At 40.9% G+C, this 23,234-nt stretch overlaps 2 protein-coding genes across 2 annotated transcripts; both read left to right on the top strand.

The window, feature by feature from the left end:
* Positions 1 to 11: 11 nt before the first annotated feature.
* On the top strand, positions 12 to 4,452 carry nfu1 (NFU1 iron-sulfur cluster scaffold homolog (S. cerevisiae)). Its single transcript, XM_056418577.1, has 8 exons — positions 12 to 103; positions 1,926 to 2,026; positions 2,114 to 2,249; positions 3,370 to 3,436; positions 3,530 to 3,647; positions 3,737 to 3,800; positions 3,897 to 4,071; positions 4,191 to 4,452. Exons 1-8 carry the CDS (start codon positions 45 to 47, stop codon positions 4,227 to 4,229), a joined length of 759 nt encoding a protein of 252 aa, XP_056274552.1. The 5' UTR covers positions 12 to 44; the 3' UTR covers positions 4,230 to 4,452.
* A 1,200-nt stretch (positions 4,453 to 5,652) lies between these two features.
* On the top strand, positions 5,653 to 20,003 carry gfpt1 (glutamine--fructose-6-phosphate transaminase 1). Its single transcript, XM_056418573.1, has 19 exons — positions 5,653 to 5,758; positions 6,759 to 6,866; positions 7,268 to 7,375; positions 7,477 to 7,602; positions 8,061 to 8,119; positions 8,202 to 8,336; positions 8,415 to 8,476; positions 8,558 to 8,637; positions 8,733 to 8,841; positions 9,714 to 9,877; positions 11,634 to 11,729; positions 12,436 to 12,533; positions 12,737 to 12,857; positions 13,026 to 13,183; positions 15,418 to 15,532; positions 15,972 to 16,099; positions 16,426 to 16,593; positions 17,047 to 17,208; positions 18,505 to 20,003. The coding sequence occupies exons 1-19, from the start codon at positions 5,752 to 5,754 to the stop codon at positions 18,547 to 18,549; spliced, it is 2,049 nt and encodes a 682-aa protein (XP_056274548.1). The 5' UTR covers positions 5,653 to 5,751; the 3' UTR covers positions 18,550 to 20,003.
* Positions 20,004 to 23,234: the final 3,231 nt, after the last annotated feature.

Below are 23,234 nucleotides of genomic sequence, written 5' to 3'. Positions count from 1 at the left end.
CCGCAGACATAATAAACTTCCGGTGTTAGGTCATCAAAACAAACATGGCGACTTACAGACAGGTCGGCAGGTTGTTGGGTATTTCAGCAAGGATTTCACGTCCGTAAGTTCAACTGTCCGTTAGTTGTGAGAGTACGATGTCCTCTTATTTTACCTGTGTGATACTTGTGCGAATGCATCGACCTCTCACGTACCAGAGACGTTAACTCTTAGGTTAACAGCTAACAGTTGACCTAGCTACCGAGCTAAGTTGCAGAGTGACGCACAGAGTATTACTTATTAGAGCACGTTTCTTTTACAGTGTGAACTCTTAAGATCCAAGTCAAACAGCTATCAAAGTGTGTTTGTTACATTAATGCCGTACTATAAACACTTCTCTAAGTCCAACAACATTAACGCTACGCATATAAATAAATACGCCCCCTTCAAGTCAAACTACAGGACTGTCTCAGAAAATTAGAATATTGTGATAAAGTTCTTTATTTTCTGTAATGCAATTAAAAAAACAAAAATGTCATGCATTCTGGATTAATTACAAATCAACTGAAATATTGCAAGCCTTTTATTTTTTTTAAATATTGCTGATTATGGCTTACAGCTTAAGAAAACTCTAAAATCCTATCTCATAAAATTTTAATATTTCCTCAGACCAAGTAAAAAAAAAGATTTATAACAGCTGAGTGTTTGTCAAGGCTCAGGAAACCCTTGCAGGTGTTTCGAGTTAATTAGACAATTCAAGTGATTTGTTTAATACCCTACTAGTATACTTTTTCATGATATTCTAATATTTAGAGATAGGATATTTGAGTTTTCTTAAGCTGTAAACCATAATCAGCAATATTAAAAGAATAAAAGGCTTGCAATATTTCAGTTGATTTGTAATGAATCCAGAATGCATGACATTTTTGTTTTTTTAATTGCATTACAGAAAATAAAGAACTTCATCACAATATTCTAATTTTCTGAGACAGTCCTGTATATATAGTGGCCACACTAGTTGTGGCCTTTGACTGCATGCGGTCTGTGAAGAAATGGCAAGCTGCAGAAATACTCGAGCGGATTGAGGTCTTAATAGTAATAATGAACACTTTATTGATACCAGAGTGGGGACATTCTTCTCTGCATTTGACCCATCCTTAGTTATTACGAATGCAGTGTCTTGCTCAAGGATACTTTGACATGCAACTATGGGGAGAGCAGGGATTCGAACCGGGTACCATGTGTTTGCGGGACAACCACTGTCCCCATGTTCTACAGCTGCCCCCATCACGACTGTTTGGTCAAAAATAAACCTTATTGGATTTTAAAATTCTCCATTATTGCGAAGTGGGTTTTAAGTTACTTTGCTATGACTGTTGTATGCACAGTGTCATACCAAATGTATAATACCATATACATATCTAGTTATGGGTTGACACATAAAACACAGACAACCATTCATACTCAAATTCAGGCAATTCAATTTCACCAATTAACCTAACCGGCATGGTTTTAGAGTAATGTCCCAGCCCACCGGCACATTTGACACCAGAACTTTCTTTGAGGCGACAGTAACAGATCACTGCACCACTGTGCCACACAAAAATGATCATTTATATCCCATGGTGTATATGTGGAAGTATTTTCATGTCAGTCAACATCCTGAATTTAAATGTGCTTTATAATAAAACCGTATTTATATAATTTAGTCAATCACAGACATGTATTTTAACTTCTCCTTGTCAAGGACAAAGAGAAATGATGATTGAAGTAAGTCTTTTAGTGAATTAACTGATCCTCTTTGAATCTGTTACTCCCGTGTGGGAGAGGAAATGAAACAGGCTTGGGTGGGCAGTGAATATTCAGTTGTTAGCAGCATCAATGTGTTACTAAAGTGTGATTTTTGCTGTTATAGCCTTTTGAATCTCTTCTTTGTGGTTTGTCAGTCTCACAGTCAGTGGCTATCAGAGCGCCAGATTACACTGGCCTTCACACAACAGAGCAGTCCCAAACAGATGGCCACAAAACCCCCATTGGGTTGTTCCAGGTTTGTATGCCCACAACATCCAGCTGTCTAACTTGGAAAACACTATATATGACTTCATTCTTGTCTTTATGTTTTGTCTCCTTCCAGGAAGGACAATGTTTGTGCAGATACAGGACACACCAAATCCAAACAGCCTAAAGTTTCTGCCTGGCTGCACAGTTCTTGAATCCGGGACTATGAATTTTGCAGGCCCTCGGGACGCTCACTGCTCACCATTAGCCAGGTATATTACTGGCCACTGAATGGGGAGTAATATATTGATTTCACTGCAGGCATTTTGATACACATTAGCAGGAAAAGAACAACTTTAAATTATAATATAGATGTTGACTGTGTTCCCGGCATCTCACTCCAAAATTGAATGCAGCCTTTATAATGTATAGTTCGTTTCTGTTTGGTAAGATTTCTTCACCTGCCATACCAGTTGCATTAGTACCAAAGCAACTTCTGCACTCACACAATAAGAAATAAAAGACTTGTGTGTGCTGCTCAGCTTTTCCTTGAGGCTGCAGACACCGTCCTTAACGCTTATTTATCCAGTCCAATATCGATAAAATGAGTGAAACAATGCATGATTAGATTATGTTCCTGTGGTTGCTTGTTTGAGCTTTTGCATCTAATTTAGCTTCACAAAATTCACTTGTAACAACTTTACACAGATGTATGTGCCATAATAACGAATATATTAGATTAAAAGTATGATATACTCTGCTGTTTAAAAGTTTGGAGTCGCATGTTTTGTTCTTTACTTCAATAAAATAACATCCATGAGTAAAGAGGACTGTCTACGATCTAAAACCATGAATGACATTTCAATAGAATAGAATAGTATAGAATAGAATAGAATAGCAGTCCCCTCAGACATTTGACTGTAATGTGACTAATATTTATGGCAGGCGATCCCAAACTTTTTAATGGCAGTGTATATATAAAAGACATGGAGGCATAGTAATGTTACAATACTGACTTAAAAAAAAGTTCAATCTCACAGGGGAATATTGTCACAACATTGAGAGAACACAACTTTATATTTCAAAGATAAATAGCAGTGTGTGTATGTGTGTCAACGCAGCTGGTTTGATTCTGCATCGAAAAGTATTGTAGCCGCTTTAAATATTCAGTAAAGCTACGTTTTAACGCTTTAATATTTATTCAATTGTTTGATAGTTTTGACTAGCGCATGCATAATGTGTATGTTTCCTTTCAGTTTAAGCATAATATTTACTATTTGTTTGGGTTGTACAGCCTGTTTTATATATTTTAAAACTGTTTTAAGTGTCAAATAACCTTGTATTTCATTCCAAATGTAAACAGAAATCAGTAGAGTTCTGTGTTGTCTTCAGACAGCTTTTTAGGATTGACGGAGTCAAGAGTGTCTTCCTGGGCCCCGACTTTATCACCATATCAAGGGTAAAACCAGGTCAAATTGACACCAGCCTCATGGTGAAGCACATCATTGTGTCATTGCTTGGAATAGCTTGTTTCCTTTCTGTCTCTGTTTAGTCTGATGAAAACATGGAATGGAAAGTGATCAAGCCCGATGTATTTGCTGCCATTATGGATTTCTTTACTTCTGGACTTCCTGTAGTCAATGAGGACAGCACACCTAGTGCAGATACAGGTACGGCTTGATACCCGCTGTGTGGGATAACACTGAAATAGACAAAAAACTGTTTCTGAATGCCAAGACATCTTGACGTCTTTTTTCAGCACCATCCGATGATGACGATGAAGTAGTTGCTATGATAAAAGAACTGCTGGATACTCGAATAAGGTGTGAAGACGCAATTTAATATAAAAGCTGCATCTGTTTCATGGTACCACAGATATATCTCCTCTCTCCACACGGATTAATGTTTTTCTTCCCCAGGCCAACTGTGCAGGAAGATGGAGGTGATGTTGTGTATCGGGGGTTTGAGGACGGTATTGTAAAACTGAAGCTGATGGGCTCCTGCACCAATTGTCCCAGTTCCATGGTTACTTTGAAAAGTGGAATCCAAAACATGCTGCAGTTCTACGTCCCCGAGGTTGAATCAGTGGAGGAGGTTTGTTTACATGCCAACACATATGTAATTAACATGCTAGATACATTTCAGAGCAGCCAAGACTTTAAAAACAAATGTGCAACTTGAACGTGTGAACTGACTGTTGTTTTTTTCCGCAGGTGAAGGACGAGGATGAGGAGGAGGCTGCTCAAGTTTGAACTGCACTGAAACTCCGTTTACACATTCCTTCCTCCCCGGCCATCTTCTGTCCTGCAAGTCATAGTTACAATTAAATGAGCGTTAGTACAACACAGCCATCATCATCATCCATCCAGATGACATCTGGGATTTGGTGAAAATGTTCTGCAAAAAAGACTAAAAAGAGCCCAGAAATACGAACTGATGACTGTAGAGCTGAAATAAATTGTATTTATTATTTCACATTGTTACACCTTTTATTTTATGACTGTCCTTCCTCCTAAACGAATTGCATTATCACAATGTTGCATGACATAATGTAACATTGTAATGTATTCTAATCATACTTTACTATACTATCATATGTACGACATACTAAACACATATATATACATATATATGTCTATATATATACATATATGTATATATACAGGACTGTCTCAGAAAATTAGAATATTGTGATAAAGTTCTTTATTTTCTGTAATGCAATTAAAAAAACAAAAATGTCATGCATTCTGGATTCATTACAAATCAACTGAAATATTGCAAGCCTTTTATTCTTTTAATATTGCTGATTATGGCTTACAGTTTAAGAAAACTCTAAAATCCTATCTCATAAAATTTGAATATTTCCTCAGACCAAGTTAAAAAAAAGATTTATAACAGCAAAACAAAATCAAACATTTGAAAATGTGTTTCCAGGTGTTTCGAGTTAATTAGACGATTCAAGTGATTTGTTTAATACCCTACTAGTATACTTTTTCATGATATTCTAATATTTAGAGATAGGATATTTGAGTTTTCTTAAGCTGTAAGCCATAATCAGCAATATTAAAAGAATAAAAGGCTTGCAATATTTCAGTTGATTTGTAATGAATCCAGAATGCATGACATTTTTGTTTTTTTAATTGCATTACAGAAAATAAAGAACTTCATCACAATATTCTAATTTTCTGAGACAGTCCTGTATGTATATACATATATGTATACTGTATATATGACAAATGTAATGCTAAGTAATGCAAAGAGCTGGTGTCATGACAAATGTAATACCTGTGGCTGTTTGTCCGACTATTCAAGACAAGTCTTTTTCCTACAATTTTGCACCCTGGGAGTTTGAAAAGATTAACATAACTTTGGTGCCTTATCCAAAAAATTAAAAAAATGGTGTGTGGCTATAGGACAATTAGGACACATATAGTAGCATGTGTATAATCCTGGTTATTTAAACAACGTTCATCGACAAATATAAATTGTGTTGCGTTGTTTTACGAGATTCTACATCGACAGGGCGAATGGGTCAGGCATCGCTTCATCGTGTTGACTTTAGGTGTGCTCTCTATCCAGTCGCCGGATCCACATCCTCTTGCCACGTTGGCTCCCGGACAGCCCGAGTCCGGAGCCGCAGTGAAGCCAATGTAAAGAAAAGAGGTGTGACGTGTTCCTCCTCGACCAATCACAGCGCGCCATGGCTTCAGTCGGTTAGAACGAGTCGAGGTCAGACAGGCGATCCGAGCAGCTGTAACTGGCCCGACTGCAGACATGTGTGGTGAGTACTGACCACCTTTTACACGCATGTCGTTCGGTTGGAAGCACTAGTACCTTATTCCACATTTACCAGACCAGCAGTCTGAAAATACTGCGCTCGTCGTTATAGTTACCGTTAGTCAGCTGAAACTAGCTAGCTAGGGGTGGCTAACTGTGAGCTAGTGCTGTCAGCGAGGACGTTATTCAGCAACCACTGTTTAATTCCCGTATTGTCGACGTGACACGTCTTATGTGTGTTTTAAGTCAAACGTGTGTAGGCTCTGTTCGCGAGTCGATATCTGGGAGTGATGTTAAAGTGATGGACCTGACTTCTGTCCGGTAACTTTTTACGTTCCACTAGCTGAACCTGTGTCGCTCCCATTTGTTGTGTTAGCGGTAACTATGTGGACGTAGTTATTAGTTAATAGCGATATAGGTTATAGTTAGAGTAGTTAATACTTTTGGTGGTTTAACATGTAAAGCGTGACAATAAGTGCCCATTGGTGTAACACGTGCACTAATGTTGAACTTACAGTGAATGCACCTGAGATTTCCCTTTGTCGTGATCATGTAGTTGAGATGCTCCGATGGTCTCTGTATCACTGGTCATGGTCTGATAACTGAGGCCTCTCTGTCGCCCATCACTGTCACTACAATCTCTGAATAGGCCTATCTGAACAGATAGACTGGCGTTAGTTGGTAATCTTAGGATATACAAACAAATGCTTCTCTATTTATAGAATGAGAAACCGCAGTTGGTGTCATTTTTGCCTCCACTACACTTTTCCGTGGCAATTTCTTACTCTCTGCATTCCCTCAACATCTGCTGCTGAATGAATGCTCTGTTGAACCAGACAGACCTGCCTCTATATTTGCGGTTGTTTGTTTAACAAGTATTGCATGCATCCCTTTGGCTAATTCACGAAGAAAAAAGAAAAAATCTATTTTAGAGGGCGGACATGTTTTATTTATTTTAGAAACACAGCTCTGAATCTTGAGATGATGTTCCTTCCTCTTCCCAGGAATCTTTGCCTATCTCAACTACCAAGTGCCAAGGACTCGCCGTGAGATCCTTGAGATCCTCCTCAAAGGTCTGCACCGCCTGGAGTACAGAGGCTACGACTCAGCTGGTGAGCGAGATGGAAAAGGCTCCTAACAACACGCACTTTATTATACGGCTTATTTCCTTGACCGTCTCCTCGTTTTTTGCCTGTAGTTATTCCGATAATGCCAACAGTTTGCTGATCGTATTTACAGCATGTCCATTATAATGCAGCATCAGAAACATCTCATCAGTCCCACTTGATGTGTTTATTTTTTCCATTTGCATTTCATGCAAGTCTTCATGTTTGTTTCCGTGTCTTGGTAGAGTGTAGCGGCGTGTTATCGTGAAATTCAATTCTGCTATTAGACCACACAAATCAGATATCATTTGCAAAGATGTAATGACGCTGTAATATATATTTCTTTATAATTTAGGACCTGTGATCACTGTATTTCGTATGCAATTTATTTAATTGTATTTTGTTAGGTGTGGGAATAGATGCTGGCGATGGCAAGGACTGGGAGTTGAACGCAAAGTCCATCCGTATCATTAAGCAACGTGGAAAAGTGAAGGCTCTTGATGAGGAGATTGACAGTAAGCCAAGTGCCATGAATCAAGCCTGAACAACTCATGCCGTGTCGATTTGTCATTCTGTATACTGTGGGATGCTGAATATTGTATGTGTGGCCATTCAGAGCAGCAGGATATTGAACTGGATGTGGAGTTTGATGTTCATCTCGGCATTGCTCACACCCGCTGGGCTACCCACGGTGCACCGAGTCCAGTGAACAGCCATCCACATCGCTCTGACAAGAACAATGGTGAGTTCTGTTTAATGATGCAAAGCTAGGTTACTCACACAGCTGAGTCACCTTTTAGCCCCGGTTGCAGGTATCTTGATGTCTTAACCCTTGTGTTGCCTTAGGGTCATTTTGACCCGAATCAATATTACACCCTCCCCCCGCCTTTGGGTCATTTTGACCCGTTTCAATGTTTCACCCTCCTGTTACCTTTATATTTACTAACATATTTTACCCTTTGGGTTCAATTTGACGCCAGCAATTAAAACCTCCAGAAAATTATTAGAACTAATATTGTTTTCCAAGTTTAAGTGTGAGGCACTTTATGTTTGTTTGTTTGTTGACTACCGAAAGAACACCGACATTGAATGGGGTCAAATTAATCCTAAAGCGGGGGGAGGGTGTAATATTGATTCGGGTCAAAATGACCCTAAGGCAACACAAGGGTTAAAGTGTCTGACAATCTTTCTGGTCTGCAGAGTTCATTGTCATTCACAATGGCATTATCACCAACTACAAAGACCTACGGAAATTCTTGGTGAGCAAACATTTATCATAACCTTGAGACATGTTTTCATCTCAATGCCAGGAGACGGGATTAACTCTTTCCGTCTCCGCAGGAGATCAAAGGCTACGAGTTTGAGTCAGAGACTGACACGGAGTCCATTGCCAAGCTGGTGAAATACATGTTTGACAACCGGGAGAATGATGACATCAGTTTCGCAACGCTGGTGGAACGGGTGACTCAGCAGCTAGTAAGTGCACACTACTGCTCCTGAAGTAATTAACAAATAAAAGAGCCTGTCTGATAAGTATGTTCTTCTAACTGCCAGGAGGGATCGTTTGCCCTGGTCTTCAAAAGTGTCCACTACCCTGGAGAGGCGGTTGGCACAAGGTACACTCATGTTAAATGCTGTTAAACTTTTAGTTATTGCAGATTAAAGTATTGTTGGTTCATAGAGATTTTGCTGTGCAGGAGGGGAAGCCCCCTGCTGATGGGAGTGAGGAGTGAACACAAGCTGTCCACAGATCACATTCCTGTGCTCTACCGCTCCTGTAAGTTAAAACTTCTGTTTCTAGTCTGATTTGTGTCCGTGTTTGGTTGCAAAAGCTGGACTGAGGCCAGTTTTTTTTTTTTTACTTGCCCTCAGGCGCGAAAGAGAAGAACGGCTGCAGTCCCCTACCCAGGTTCGATCAGGACACCTGCTTGTTCCCTGTGGATGAGAAAGCTGTGGAGTATTACTTTGCTTCTGATGCAAGGTAAGCTGATACCTGTATCTCTGCATCCACTTTTTACAGCTTCCAAATATTTTTAAGCTCCGCAATTATATGTCCCTCCTTCATCTGTGCAGAGTAAAGACTGCCCCCTGATGGCGGATGAATCGAGTCATTCATTGGTGCTCTCTCAGTCGTGAGAAACATAAACACTTGTCACATTATTTTCTTTACATTACCGGTACATTTAATTTAGCTGACGCTTTTATCTAAAGTGACTTTCAATCATGTTAAATTCATACACTGTAGACACAGCTACAGGAAGCAATTCAGGGTTAAGTGTCTTGCTCAAGGACACATCGACTAGGGCTATCTGGGGATTGAACTACCAACCCCCTCATTGAAAGACAGACCTGCTCACAACTGACGCACAGTCGCCCACTTTTGAGTCTAGATCTATGAAGAAATTATCTTGTAAACAATTTAAAAACATACACACATTTGTTGTATAGATGAGTGGTGATGACTTGGAAAGAATAGTAAAACTCACAAAGCATGGTAACCAGGACTGGGTCTGTTTAGTCACAGGTCTGGTGGGTTGCAGACATCGCCTCAGACACCCACTAAGGACAGTTTCCCCCCAGTTTCTGAAACTGCTGGTCTGCATTTGACTATATTAATGTGGTCAGCAACATGAACATAGTCAGATACGGACCACCATCATCACCAGTCAATCAATGAGACTCATGCCAATGAATTATTTGGATGGCCAGATCCCCCCCAACAAAGGAGCAAACATTTGAATCGTTGTATTGATTCGCCAAATCTGATTCAAATAATAAAATTGTGATTCAGGTACCGGCCTAATAAACCTAATGTTTGATGGTGTTGGCTTTCCGTGCCTCTCGTCTCTCCAGCGCGGTGATTGAGCACACCAATCAGGTGATCTTCCTGGAGGACGATGATGTGGCCGCCGTGGTGGAAGGCCGGCTGTCCATCCACAGGATGAAGCGCACGACTGCAGACTATCCAGCTCGCGCCATCCAAACCCTGCAGATGGAGCTCCAGCAAATCATGAAGGGTGAGTGGAAGGCCAGCCTTTGCTCTAAAAAAATGTCGTCCCATCATACTTTTCACCTGCACAAATCTTTAAATAAATCATTGGTGAACTGCCTTGTAATTTTGTCACGATCCCTGTTATTATTCTGCAAGTCTTAAAGAGATATTGTCTGAGCTGGCCGTTGACGTTCAGCACAAAGGCCATCCTTGTTATCATCCAGCTAGTTGCAACCCTTCTGGATCAGTTGCACCCCCAGGGAAGCCAAGGTCACTAAAATGACCCCTGAGTTGCAGGAGTTTATCCCCCTCACCTTCCCTCTCTGAGCCTGAGTTGATTTATAGTGCAGTCATTATGTAGTAGAGCAGTGGAACATTTGTTTTGTTGTTAGCTTTGTACTCTCACGCATATCATTTTAAATTTAAAAAAGGCTAACAAGGTTTAAGTAAAACAAAATATTTATTTATTTAATTAAACATTTAAATTTACGTCCGATCAACAGTGTCAGGATTAAAGCACTTTAGACAGAGTTCCCCAAAGGGATGGTTCTACATTTTGGAGAAATATACTTAATTGCTTTCTTCCTGCGATTTAGTGAAGCAATGACTCTCATGTCTCAAATCTCACATGGGACTATTTTTTTTAAAGGGACTTAAAAGTTTTAGAAAGTGGATTCTGTTACTCAGTCAGACTCACTGTTTCTAGTCTGTTTTTGCCGAGTAACTGTAGCCGCATATTTACCTGACAGACATAAGACAGGTATCAATCCTCTCACATTACTTTAGGATAGAAAGCTATATATATATATATTCTTAAGTGTCAAATTACTTCTTGAAAGGGGACATGGGCTGCATTTTTATTCTTAAAATATGTTGTTATTGATCTGCAGAATATTTTATCCCTGAAAAGTCAAAAAGTTGTGAAACAGCCATCACAACTTCCCAGTGCTAAAAGTGATGTCTTTAAATTGCATGTTTTCTCTGACCAACAGCCGCTATTTTTTTCTTCTTTTACGATCACGTATTCTCATTTGCCAGAAGCTGAAACCAGTAAATAGATAATTTCTGCAGCTCTAAAGGGGATACAAAATGTATTGTTAAAATGATTAGTATTGGCCTCCTTCTATGTTGAAAAATAGTGGAACGTTGAATTAAACCGAGGCATGCCTTCCACTGTTCATCCAATAAGGATGTGAACACTCTCAAAGCTGAAGGACACAATGCAAAATATGAAGTCTTGTATTTCCTTCTTGTCCACTGACTCTTCCTCCGTCATCCAGCAGAGGGCAGATGTAAACTGAGATTGGCTGCTCTCGACATTCCTTTGGGGTCCTGTCATTACTCAGCCTCTCTCCTCCGTTCCAGTTTCTGGAGCCTTTCTGCTGAATAACCTAATTTGCATGACCTAAATTGCTGTAAGCGGACTGAAAACCGCTTGCATGTTTTGGTGTCAGTTTATTATTAATGGAAAAACACTTATCTCCCTGATGTCTCATGTTTGTTTTCCTTCATTTAAGGAACGACTTACCTTGTGGCTCTGAATAGGTTAATATAGCAACAACAGACCGTAACTCCCTACATTTCAAGGGAAGCCTGATTTATTCGTAACACATTGTAAATAGCTTGTGGTTTATGTTTTAATGCACTTAATCTGTGTCGACAAGACCTTTCTCAGACGGCGCACTTTTTAAAAAGTCCATCACCGTGTTCTTAAGAGGCGTTTATGTTTAATTATTTTGTATCAGTGTTAGAAATGTTTCCCTGACATCCTCCCTCCACAGGCAATTTCAGCTCCTTCATGCAGAAGGAGATATTTGAGCAGCCGGAGTCTGTGTTCAATACAATGAGGGGGAGAATAAACTTCGACAACAACACAGGTTAGTTTTTTTCAGAGTCCATTGATGTAATAAAACATCTATAAATGCACTTCTTTCTTCTCTGTCCCATCATGCAAGTGGTTTAACCCTCCTGTTGCCTTAGGGTAAAATTGACCCCATTCAATGTTTAACCCTCCTGTTACCTTTATATTGACTGACATATTTTACCCTCGGGGTCAATTTGACCCCAGCAATTAAAACCTCCAGAACATTATTAGAATTAATATTGTTTTCCAAGTTTAAGTGTGAGGTACTTTATGTTTGTTTGTTGACTACCCAAATAGCCCTTTAAATATATAAAAAAGTTGATATTTCTTATATGTTTGACACAGTGAAAAACAGCCTGGGGTCAAATTGACCCGAAAGAACACCGACATTAAACATTGAATGGGGTCAAATTGACCCTAAAGGTAACAGGAGGGTTAACCCCATGCATGAACACTGATTGTTTTGGTTGCCTGCATATCACTACATGTCATAATAATGTCATGTCATAAGTCGAGTTTGTATCCAAGATAAAAGTGGTTAAATCTTTCCCTGTGCTTACGTAGATTTTACTGAACTACATGCGTGTAAAACAGCAAAATTCCTGAAGTAATTTGTCAATAATCATTTTCTTAAAACATGTCCCGTTTTTGGCACTTTTTGAATCGGGTGGAAAATAGTGCAGCAGAATGACGAGTTGGCTTTTTATTTTGCTTTTCAGTGATACTGGGTGGCCTGAAGGACCACATCAAAGAGATCCAGAGGTGTCGCCGACTTATCCTTATTGCGTGCGGAACCAGCTACCATGCAGGGGTGGCGGTGAGTAGCCACCTTGCCAAATGGAAATGGACATTATGGAAACTCGTCAGTCTTGCCATCCACATTGAATCCATCCGACCAGTAGGTCATGTCTGCATTGTGGACACAGGTGGGAGGTTTGTGCGCTGGCACACCCTCTGCTCTGAGCTCCACTGGCTTGTTTTAACAGAAGGATGCTGAAACGTGCTCTGTTGCTCTCCCAGACCCGCCAGGTGTTGGAGGAGCTAACCGAACTGCCCGTCATGGTGGAGCTGGCCAGTGACTTCCTGGACAGGAACACTCCCGTCTTCCGAGATGACGTCTGCTTCTTCATCAGCCAATCAGGTGGGATGGCCAGTGCCATTTTTCCACTTCCCCTGCTTGGGGGGCAAATCTGGTTCCCATTGATGTATCACTTGATGTGTTCATTCTGAGTCTGTTCTTTCTAAATGCGTGGATGGTTTTGTGTATTTCATGAACTGCTATGTTTTTTTATTACTGACGATTATACAGGGGAGACTGCTGACAGCCTCATGGCCCTGCGCTACTGTAAGGAGAGAGGAGCTCTGACAGTGGGCATCACCAACACGGTGGGGAGCTCCATCTCCAGGGAGACCGACTGCGGAGTCCACATCAATGCCGGGCCTGAGATTGGAGTAGCCAGCACCAAGGTGAGCCTATTCTGTATGAACCAGCAAGTTGCCATATCTGGGGAACGTCTACAGTATCTACAAACATCGCATGTTGTGCAACCTAACCTTTTATTTGAAGAAAGCATAACATTAATATTTTCCTCCTTCCAAGACTAGCTTCTTAAATGTTGATTTGCTTGTTTTTTTTCTTCTATTATGTGATCGGAAATTGAATAAGTAGAGTTCTTTTAACTTTTGGTCAGACAAAATAAGCATTATGAAGGCATCGTCTCAGGATCTTGGAAATGTACTTACTCTTACAATAAATAATCGATAGATCAGCCCTTGTTTTGATTGATTCACATCTGCCAATTGGCTAACTTGTCCCAGGGGGATGTTTGCCAATACTTTTGGACAAACCACTTGGTGACAATTCAGTGGAATGTAAACAGCTTTATTTAAACATTGGTATGTACATTACCAAATTCTGCTAAGTCATCAAGCCCCACTGAACTGTTGCTCACTTGAGAAAAACAACATGTCCATTTTCTCTAGTCACAATTGACACATTCTCTCTTCAGTTAGGAGATTTACCTCACGTCAAATCCCACCATAAATATTTGCTTTGATATATGGCACCTGGGTAATAGGGAACGTACTTGTGTTTTGAGTGAACTGACCTTTCTGTATACTGAGTTTGAAGAAACTACACCAATGTGTTGCATCATCTAAAAATGAACTCAACAAATGAACTCAACGCCCACTGAATGAAACCAAGATGACAATTCCATTGTGAGTCTGGTCCTGCCTCTTGGAAGCGGACCTATTCTTCCACTCTGAACCCTTTGGGAGTTGACAGCCTGATATTCTCATCTCAACTCGAGGACCTTTTGTTTTTCTGCCTCCCCACCCCCGTCACAAAACCAAAAGGTGTTGCCAGTACTAGAGCCCCAGCGAGTGAACCGAGTGTAGCAGGTCCCTCTCTGGCGGCCCAGCCCTTGGGCTTGGCTCAGGGGCTCTTGTGCTGCTCCAAAGCCCCAGGGCATGCCTCAGAGACGCCATCTGACTGCTTGGCTTGCTGAGCCAAAGACCCACACCCAACTCGACCAAATACTGCAACCTTTGCTCCTCAAATCTATAGAGAACACGGCACGTAATGCACTCAACTGCTATGCCTTTTCAAATTCATCTCTTCAGCATCTACTTTCTTTGTTTCATTCTAATTATATATATATATAAATAAATAAAATACTATATTTATATATATATATATAAATAGAGTATTTTATATATATATAAATAAAATACTATATTTTTATATATATATATTCTTTTATTTTATTTATTTATTTTTCTTTATTTATTTTTTTAACTGGAAAAGAGAAGGACAAAAAGGGAAATGGTTTTTTCCATTCTGTATTATGTAATAAATATTTGTATGCTATTGAAAGGCAAATCCTGCTGGCTGGTCAACTGAGTAAATGAGGAGAGCAGTGATTTTCTGAGTTATGTAGCCGTATTCTTAAAGAATGTATCTGGTTACAAAATGTGTTTTCTAGTCCAGAACTGTCATGAAAGAGTTTCATGTTCCAGCTGTAGACAAGGGTGGTCCTCTTCGCAGGGTTACAGTTGGTGACAAGATCACACGCATGCAAAAACCCAGTTTACTATGTGGATTACATATGTTGCCACATGACATATGACCCGCAAGCACAGACTGTCAGAGTTCTGAGCGACTGTAGTTGGCGTGTTGTCAGCGGGGGGGGAAAACAGTCACTTTTTTTACGGCTTTTTTCTTGGCACTGTCCACTGCAATTTCTGAGTCTGGAGGGTCCCGTGAAATGACTTTGCTTCACTCAAGCACTGATTACATTTTCCAATTGGTCATGGAAGGCCTCCAAACATGCTTGGAGATGAAGTCACACTCACACACACACACACACACACACACTCACACGGACACAGAGAGCGAATTAGCTGGAGCCGAGTTTACTATCCTATTGGGGAGATGAGAAGCACCAACTCTAAGAACTTCATTAAAAAAGAGGCTTTGGTCAAGATCTGGTTGCTGCTCTTTATTTTCAATTACGCTGCAAAACAGGAAAATACTATATCTTTAGTAAACGTATCGCAACAAGGAATGCTGCAATGTCCAGTTGTAGCTGTGGCCATTCGACGTTCATTCATGGATCATCGGACAGCTGTTGTATAAAAATGTGACTCGTGATAATGCTAACTTTAACACATGCAATCTGCTTCTCTTTGCTCTGCAGGCCTACACCAGCCAGTTTGTGGCCCTGATCATGTTTGCACTCTTGATGTGCGATGACAGGATTTCCATGCAGCCCAGACGCCGAGAGATAATCCAGGGCCTGAGCGTGCTTCCAGGTAAATCAAGCCACAAGTATTCTGGTTCAGAAAAATACATTCTTATCAATACATGTGTGTACATTACAATATAAAGGGATCAAACACCAGCTCTCAGGGCAATGATCAAGTTCACTTAAAGCCTGTTTTTATTTGTGTTTGTTCAAACTATCCTCTTGAGAAAAAAAAGAAGCTAAGTGATGAGAGTGGGATGAGAAGAAGAGAGCGCTTTAAGCTGCGGGCTCTCGTGTGCTTCTCTGGATCTAAATCATATGATGGAATGACCTTAATGGTAAACTAATGGAGAATGTCTGGCCACTCTCATTCTGAACATTAGGAGTCTGAGACCAAATTCCTGCATGTGACAGTATTTAATTTAAGATTTTGCATGATGGTGCGTCTTCTTTGCCACTTTAAAGAAAATCTTTAATCCCATCTGTTTTTCTGTTGTGTCTTTTAGATCTGATTAAGGAGGTCCTCGGTCTGGATGATGAGATCCAGCAGTTGGCAACAAAGCTGTACCGACATAAGAGTGTCCTCATCATGGGCAGAGGCTACCATTATGCTACCTGCCTGGAAGGAGCACTGGTGAGCAAATACAACCTTCTTTTCTACCAGCTTTGACTGATTTCTTTTTCTTTTTTCTTCTCCTTTCAATTATTTATTACTGTTGGGCGTCTATGGAGAGCTCTATACAAGTAATAGCAAAGATTTACCTTCACCTTTTTTTATTTTATAGAGAATTGTCTCTGACTGTATATCTCATCCTCCTTATGGAATAACGGCATTCAATAAAAGTATTAAACGAGTTGTGTTACTTCAGAGGTGCACTCTGACTTTGTGTTTTATATAAACCATAATGACATCAAACTTATGCAAACCTGCTTTTTTTGTTTGTTTTTCATCCTGTGTAGAAAATCAAGGAAATCACATACATGCATTCAGAAGGCATCCTGGCTGGAGAGCTGAAGCATGGGCCCCTGGCCCTTGTGGATGAACTGATGCCAGTCATCATGATCATCATGAGAGACAACACGTATGTCAAATGTCAGAACGCACTGCAGCAAATTGTTGCCCGCCAGGTAAGACCAATATGGGGCCCCCTGAAAAAAATATGAATGATGTGATATTTAGGAAATATTCACAGTTCTGAATATCCTATTGGAGTGGTGAACCTAAATTATTGACCATGCAAATTTATACCTCTCTCTCTAAAATGCTCGTTAACTTGGTCAATTCATTGGAACTCTTATTTTACAAGCAAGTTGCTGTTTTTTTTGTTGCCATCATTGTGTTTCAGAACATCTGAAAGATTGTTAAATTCCATATTTGAATGTTAAACGCTGAACACTCCCAGTCTTGTCCATGCCACACATCTGATCCTTCACCCCATTAAATACAAGGAAGGGCTCTTCCAGTGTGACAACGTTGATGTTAGTAATCTGGGGCACATGTGGAATTATGAGGTGTGAAAATCAACTGAGAGATCCAGATTTGGGAGATTGACAGATGCTTTGCTTTGTTATATTTTACAGGGCCGCCCCATCGTGATCTGTGAAAAAGACGATTACGAGACGGCTAAGAACTCCAGCAGCACCATCAAAGTGCCTCACTGTGTGGACTGCCTGCAGGGCGTCCTGAGCGTCATCCCACTGCAGCTGCTTTCCTACCACCTGGCTGTCCTCCGAGGTTACGACGTAAGTACTGTCCCTTCGGGCCCGGTGGGAACTGATAATCGTGACCGTTTTACTAGATGAGATTTATGACCTCACCTGTCGCTTAAGACAAAAAAATGCTGTAAAATATTATTTTCTGAACTCTCACATCTCCACCTTTTGCACCTGCAGTCATCATTGTAAATAAAAGCGTTCAGTATCAGCAGTTTGCCAGTGTTTACATAGACTGGTCACTGAAAAATAGTCATAATAATACTCCTGTAAGAGCATTTTCGTATATTCTTCTCCGAAGTATTTTTCATACTTTTTTCCTTGCGGTGGGTTTGGAAACATTTGAAGGCCGTTTGTTTTTTTGACAGACCGGAGGCCTTCCCTCTACATATCGATCCACAATCTATAAGCGTGTTCTGTAATGGTTACACAAACACACGTACAGTATCGAGGGCTTTCCGCCACATGTCAGTCGAAAATCCAACCCAGTCTAGATGACCTGAGGGAGAATTTTTTTATTTGTGAGGTGTCGCTGGACTTGTAATATGAGGGTGCGTGGCACAGTTTGACCTTTCTGTCACCGACAGAAGTGGAGCTTCCATAGTTGGTCGCGCCGAGGAGATTCCCATCATCGTGAAACGCATCACTCTGTTATCAAAGAACAGGGGAAAACATTAAGAAACCCAAAAGTTACCCAAAGTTACTTGTCGGAGCAGTCGGGGGTTCATAGAAACACATGAGAGGAGGAACAAATAATCTCATCTTGGGTCAAAGCATGGACATGTTCTGACTCTTATGTCACTTTTGAAGATAAACACCTGGATGTGTGCACAGATTTAGATATTTTTTAACAGTGGAACACCAACAAGAGTTATTTGTATTATTCTTTCGCTCTGGACGAAAGGACTGGACAGCTGTGTTACTTTATTTTGTGTAACTTTACTGGCTTTGTGCAGAACATCAAAGTAAACGGCTTTACCTTAATAAGTAAATATAGTCCGTGTTGGCTCTGCTTTTGTAGCGCTTGACTTCAGAGAGATGTCCTGACTGCTTTTATGGCAATAATTCTTCATAAATATGCTTAATTGCGCCGCTGTTCTGACAGTGAAGCAAACATTTACGTGCACATAGCTCTTTTGCACACCCACCTTTTATTTATTTTTAATTTTCTCCTATCAATGATGAGGAGCAAGGATTTGGGAATTATTATTCTGTCAAGCTGCCATATCACTTGTTGTTATTATTTGGCTAAATCGTACTTGATGGTTTGACTTGTTGTCTGGCTGTTGTTTGTTATGTAAATTCCCTCCCTTTGTTTGCATACAGGTGGACTGTCCAAGGAACCTGGCCAAGTCTGTGACCGTCGAGTGAACCGCAGCAACAGGAGCCTGGCGGCGGCCGCACATTCTCAGATGGTGTGGGGGCGTCCGTTTGCAGAAAGCAACGTCCCGGTTATGTATCGTGCGTCATGCCTCTCTAAACCATTCTCATCTGTATCTCACTTCTATTTTTCTATCACCTCTTGGGATCATTTTCATATTATTGTTTGAGTAGCAGTTTTGTCTGTGGTGGCAAGGTCTGGGCTAGTACTGACCTATCTTCACTATCATCATCATCACGCTCTGGGTTTGTGGATCTAACAACTGATCACCATTCTGGTTTATTCTGTGCACTTTGTGCGCGTTAGTCTCTGGGAGCATCTCGGAGCTGCTGTTTAAACCGTTAACTGACAGGAGTTGTGTTTTAAAGACCGTACTGACTTTTTTTTCTCCCTTCTTTAGTGCAATAATTTGACGTTATATTTTTTTCTTTGGCAGCTAATCATTTGAAGTGTCTCTACTCTACAGTCTTAAATCATTCCCAGCCACAGGTCATCGCTTCTTTGTGACGGTAGCGCAGTTTTCCAGTGGACTCGGCGTCTCTCTCCTGAGGACACGCGGCTTAGAGAAGCTAGTTAATACGCACTGCTGTGTAAAACCCTTGAGTAGGTTATAGAAGCTTGTTCTTGTATATAAACTATGTTTTGTATTTGGAATAGGCCTTGTTCACCAAGCCACATAGTCTACAGTGTGAGATTTGTTTGTTACGGTACACTTCTGATTCTTATGCTGACCGTATTGCTGACCTCAGGTTTCTAGTTTACACTATAAACTGAAATGATTTAACTGAGACAAAGTTACGAACCTGAAGTAAAAGTTGCACCCAGTTACCAACCCACACCTTGCCAGCCCAACTACTTCAATATTGGGACCATTTGTAGCTTTTTCTTCTTTCTTTTTTTCCAAAAACAAAGTTTTCTATTATTGTAGTTACTCTTTGATTTGAAATGTGAATGTTACTGTCATTGGAAATATACTGTCAAACCAAAAATCTCTGCAATGGCTTTGGCAGTTAAACCAAAGCGTATACATTTTATTTGTTCATCCTATATTGTAGCCAAACATGTATTGATGCTGGTAGTTTGTGTGGACTCGAGGCCTAAAGGGGCATATCCACAGTTTCACGGCAGTATGTCTGTTATTAGTATACTGCAGATGTTTATTTAGATAGAAAGTCAGATGCTAGCTTTGTGTGATCCGAATGTCGTTGGTGTCTTCTCTTTACATGCGTAAGTCCATCACATATAGCTTCTCCTGAGGGTTTGAAAACTGGATAATGTTACAGGTACTTTTGTAACCCACATAAATGCTTGAAGCGGATTTAGATTTCTCGACTGGAGGCGTAGACCGGACCCGGCACTGAATCCTAGCAACCTCTGTTAGGTTACTGTTGGAGTGGTGCACGATATGAGTGGAACTTATGCAATAAAGTGTCACGTAACTTCCCTTTAAATTGTCCGAGCTCATTTGACAATTGGTCAAACACTGTTCTTGATTACACTGATCGCCAAATGTCACATTTTATTGGAATAAAAACAGGTAGTAAAAAAAATAAACAAATCCAGTCAGACTTGCATTTGGAACAATATTAAAAAGTGTAATTTCTGGTTAGTTCTATTCTATTTAAAAGAATCCAGATTCATAAAACATTCAGGGTTTGCTGACGAGCGACGACAGATCCCAAACAATTCCGAGTACTTGTGCAGAGTAACCGATCCCAACCCGGAAGGTCGACAGCAGCGGTCTGATGCATCGGCACAGAGTCCTGACGGTGGAGACGGTGGAGCTGACGCGACCGCGCCAAGTGGACAGGGACGAGACGGCCGCGCCGACGGCCCGCGAGCATCGGCAGAGCGCAGGCGTGGCGTGCAGCGCCGCCGTCAGCCACCTCGCGGCTCGTCCTCCTCCGAAGCACAAAGGAGAGGAGCTGTTGTTTCTGGCGGTCTTTGATGACGCGCAGGCGGAGCGTCGAGGCTGGTCCGGGCCTCCCCGGGAGAAGAGCACGCCTGCCAGCGTTAGTCTGAGGAATGCGTTCAGCCTCAGCATGCTCGAGAGGTAAAAAGCGATACTCCTGGTGAAGGCGAGTGCAATTCTCAGAAGGATTTCATTGCAGCGACTAACCACAACCAGGGCTTCAAGCGCAGCGACAGAGTAATTGCGGAGAATAGCCACAGCGCTGAGCACATGCAGCCTCCACGCCCCAAGCAGCAGGAGTCGTGTGGGTGGTCTTCCATCGAGGGAACACATCGTCTGTCGCGTCCTCTGTGCTGCAGTCCAGTCTTTCAGCAGCATTTACAGACGCAGCACAGCTGCTCTATGAAGCGCGATCACCTGCAGCACCTGTGTGCTTTCCATCCTGTGACGAGCTCAAAGTCGGCTATTAAACCGGCCTCTGGGAGGACCACGTGTTAGATTTCTTTCTCCATTTGACAGACCGTTTTTTAGGATTTGTTCTCGTCAACCAAGACAACAGCAACAACTGTAGGCCTGTGACGTCACCAGGCTAATCAATGCAACTGAGCAATCAGCTGACGCCTGGTACAAGTTTCACTTTTTCATTTTTACTTTTAGTGCGTACTGCAGCTGCCGTGACAAAGTCTGCACTGTTGTACGTGTTTGGGGTCGGATCGCAAATGAAAACACGAAGACTCACAATGCGCACGGAGCAATTTACAAATAAATACAATTTACAAATTCACGCAGAACGATTCACAAATACATTCCAATGCACATGTAAATAAATTACAATTTATATAAATGTAAAAGAAAAATATATGTATGCATTTCTATCTGGATTTGTGGATTTATATGTATTTATTTGTGGATTGCTACACACTTGCACATAGATTTCTGAGACTATATATATATATATATACAAATAAAATTATTATATTTAAAGTATAATGAAAAAGCAGGGTTTTTATTTTCTTTGGACTGTAAAAGTACTTTGCAGTTAGTAATTAAACTCTTGAGCAAGAACAGCTGATGTGGTGACGTCATCAAGTCAGCTGCTGTTCCAATCGCAGAAAGACCGTCCTGCGTCCTCCTGTCCTTCTGAGTCTGGACTCCCAAGACCAAACTCCAAATTCCAAAAGTACACAAGTCTGTACTCGGTGTACTTTGAATTGATAAAACGTAGATAGCCTCTGCACAGAGGACAGTGGGTGAGGTCAGTCAGAGAGGCCTGCTCGCTTGAATTCTGCACAATGTGACCAGCTGCAGGAGGACATCCAGGTACTTTTGGCCTCCTGCATTTGACACTTTGTGTTTTGGGGCATCTTAAATATTCCTCTGCCATACTGAATGGTGGTATGGGTATTGGAACACGCTCCCTGCCTGCTCCAAAGTGATGGTTGAAAGTTGAACTGAAAGCTTGGAACTATTTCTTCTGTCCTTTTAACTTATATTTTTGTAAGTGAGATGCCATTTAGAAGTGAAACCCAGTGTTTTTTTAAGGCTCGTTCGATTGGTAAAAAATCCCTGATGATCAGGGTCGTCATTTGATACATACTATTTAGAAATAGATCAGCACATGGATTTCATTTGATTACTATCTGAACATATGAGCTTATTTAAATTGTAATAATCTATTCTAGCATGAAGCCGGCTGTAGGCCAGACTCCAGTGAATGTTGGTTTAACACAAAGCTGACCTCACTTATGGTGCTGCCAAATTCTGGAGAACATTTAAAAAAACTGTCAGTCACAAATTAAGGTCTCGGGTTTATCTCAGTTTTATACTGGTAAAGAACGTAACCCAGTTTTCAAAAAGAGACTACGCCCAACATAACACGAGTGACTATTGTTTTGGGGTTTATATCATATGGGAGAAGTCTCAGCAATAGTTATGATCTGTGACGTAATGTTTATATAGTATATTTTATATAGCTTTGCTGTTATTCGTAAGATGCAGGACAAACAAAAGCTGGCAACAAACCCAAAGACCTCTTGCATTGAGTGTGTGCAACACGGAGAAAAAAAATCACGACCTAATTAAAAAGATTTCCCTGCATGCTGTCAACCTTAAATGTGAAGTCACTTTTTTTTCAGACATTCAGAAGCTGCAGCGCCTTGTCCCACTCGGTCCCGTCCATCGTCTGTCCCCAAATGAAGCCCAGTGGATTAGCACCAGGACACCTTTCCTGCAGCCTGTCCACGTTTCCTGAGGATGAGCTTGTGTCTAATATTTTCCACGATAGCTCACTCCATTCGTGCATGTGACATAATGCAACATATGAGCATCTGGGGTTAGTTAGCCATGCTCTGCATACTCTTTTCTCTTTCTTTCATCACAGGGAGCGAGTGAGCTGCGTTTTGCAAACAGTCGCTGTCCACTGTGTGAACCTGGTGATCCCAGTGGCAATTCCAATTGTATAATACAAGAGAATATAATCAACAGTTCAATAGATGTTTCAGAATATTGTTATATCTTAACATATTAAGAAATAAAGAGGCTGTGGGAGACACTTTGTAGAGTTTTGAAAAGGAGGAGAACTGTAAATCTCTTCAAATCTGTCCAGGCTTTGATGGAACCGAGCAAAGTCTGTAATCACATTGTCCAGAAGTAAATCATGCTGGCTTACTGGTCAGTAACTGCATTTGCAAGAACAATCTACACTACCGTTCAAAAGTTTGGGGTCATCCAGACAATTTCGCGTCTTCCATGAAAACTCACTTT

The sequence above is a fragment of the Pseudoliparis swirei genome, chromosome 7 (assembly GCF_029220125.1).
Source record: "Pseudoliparis swirei isolate HS2019 ecotype Mariana Trench chromosome 7, NWPU_hadal_v1, whole genome shotgun sequence".
NCBI classification, from domain to species: domain Eukaryota; kingdom Metazoa; phylum Chordata; class Actinopteri; order Perciformes; family Liparidae; genus Pseudoliparis; species Pseudoliparis swirei.
The sequence above is the reverse complement of the archived record's forward strand: the minus strand, read 5'-3'. Positions and strand labels throughout refer to the sequence as shown.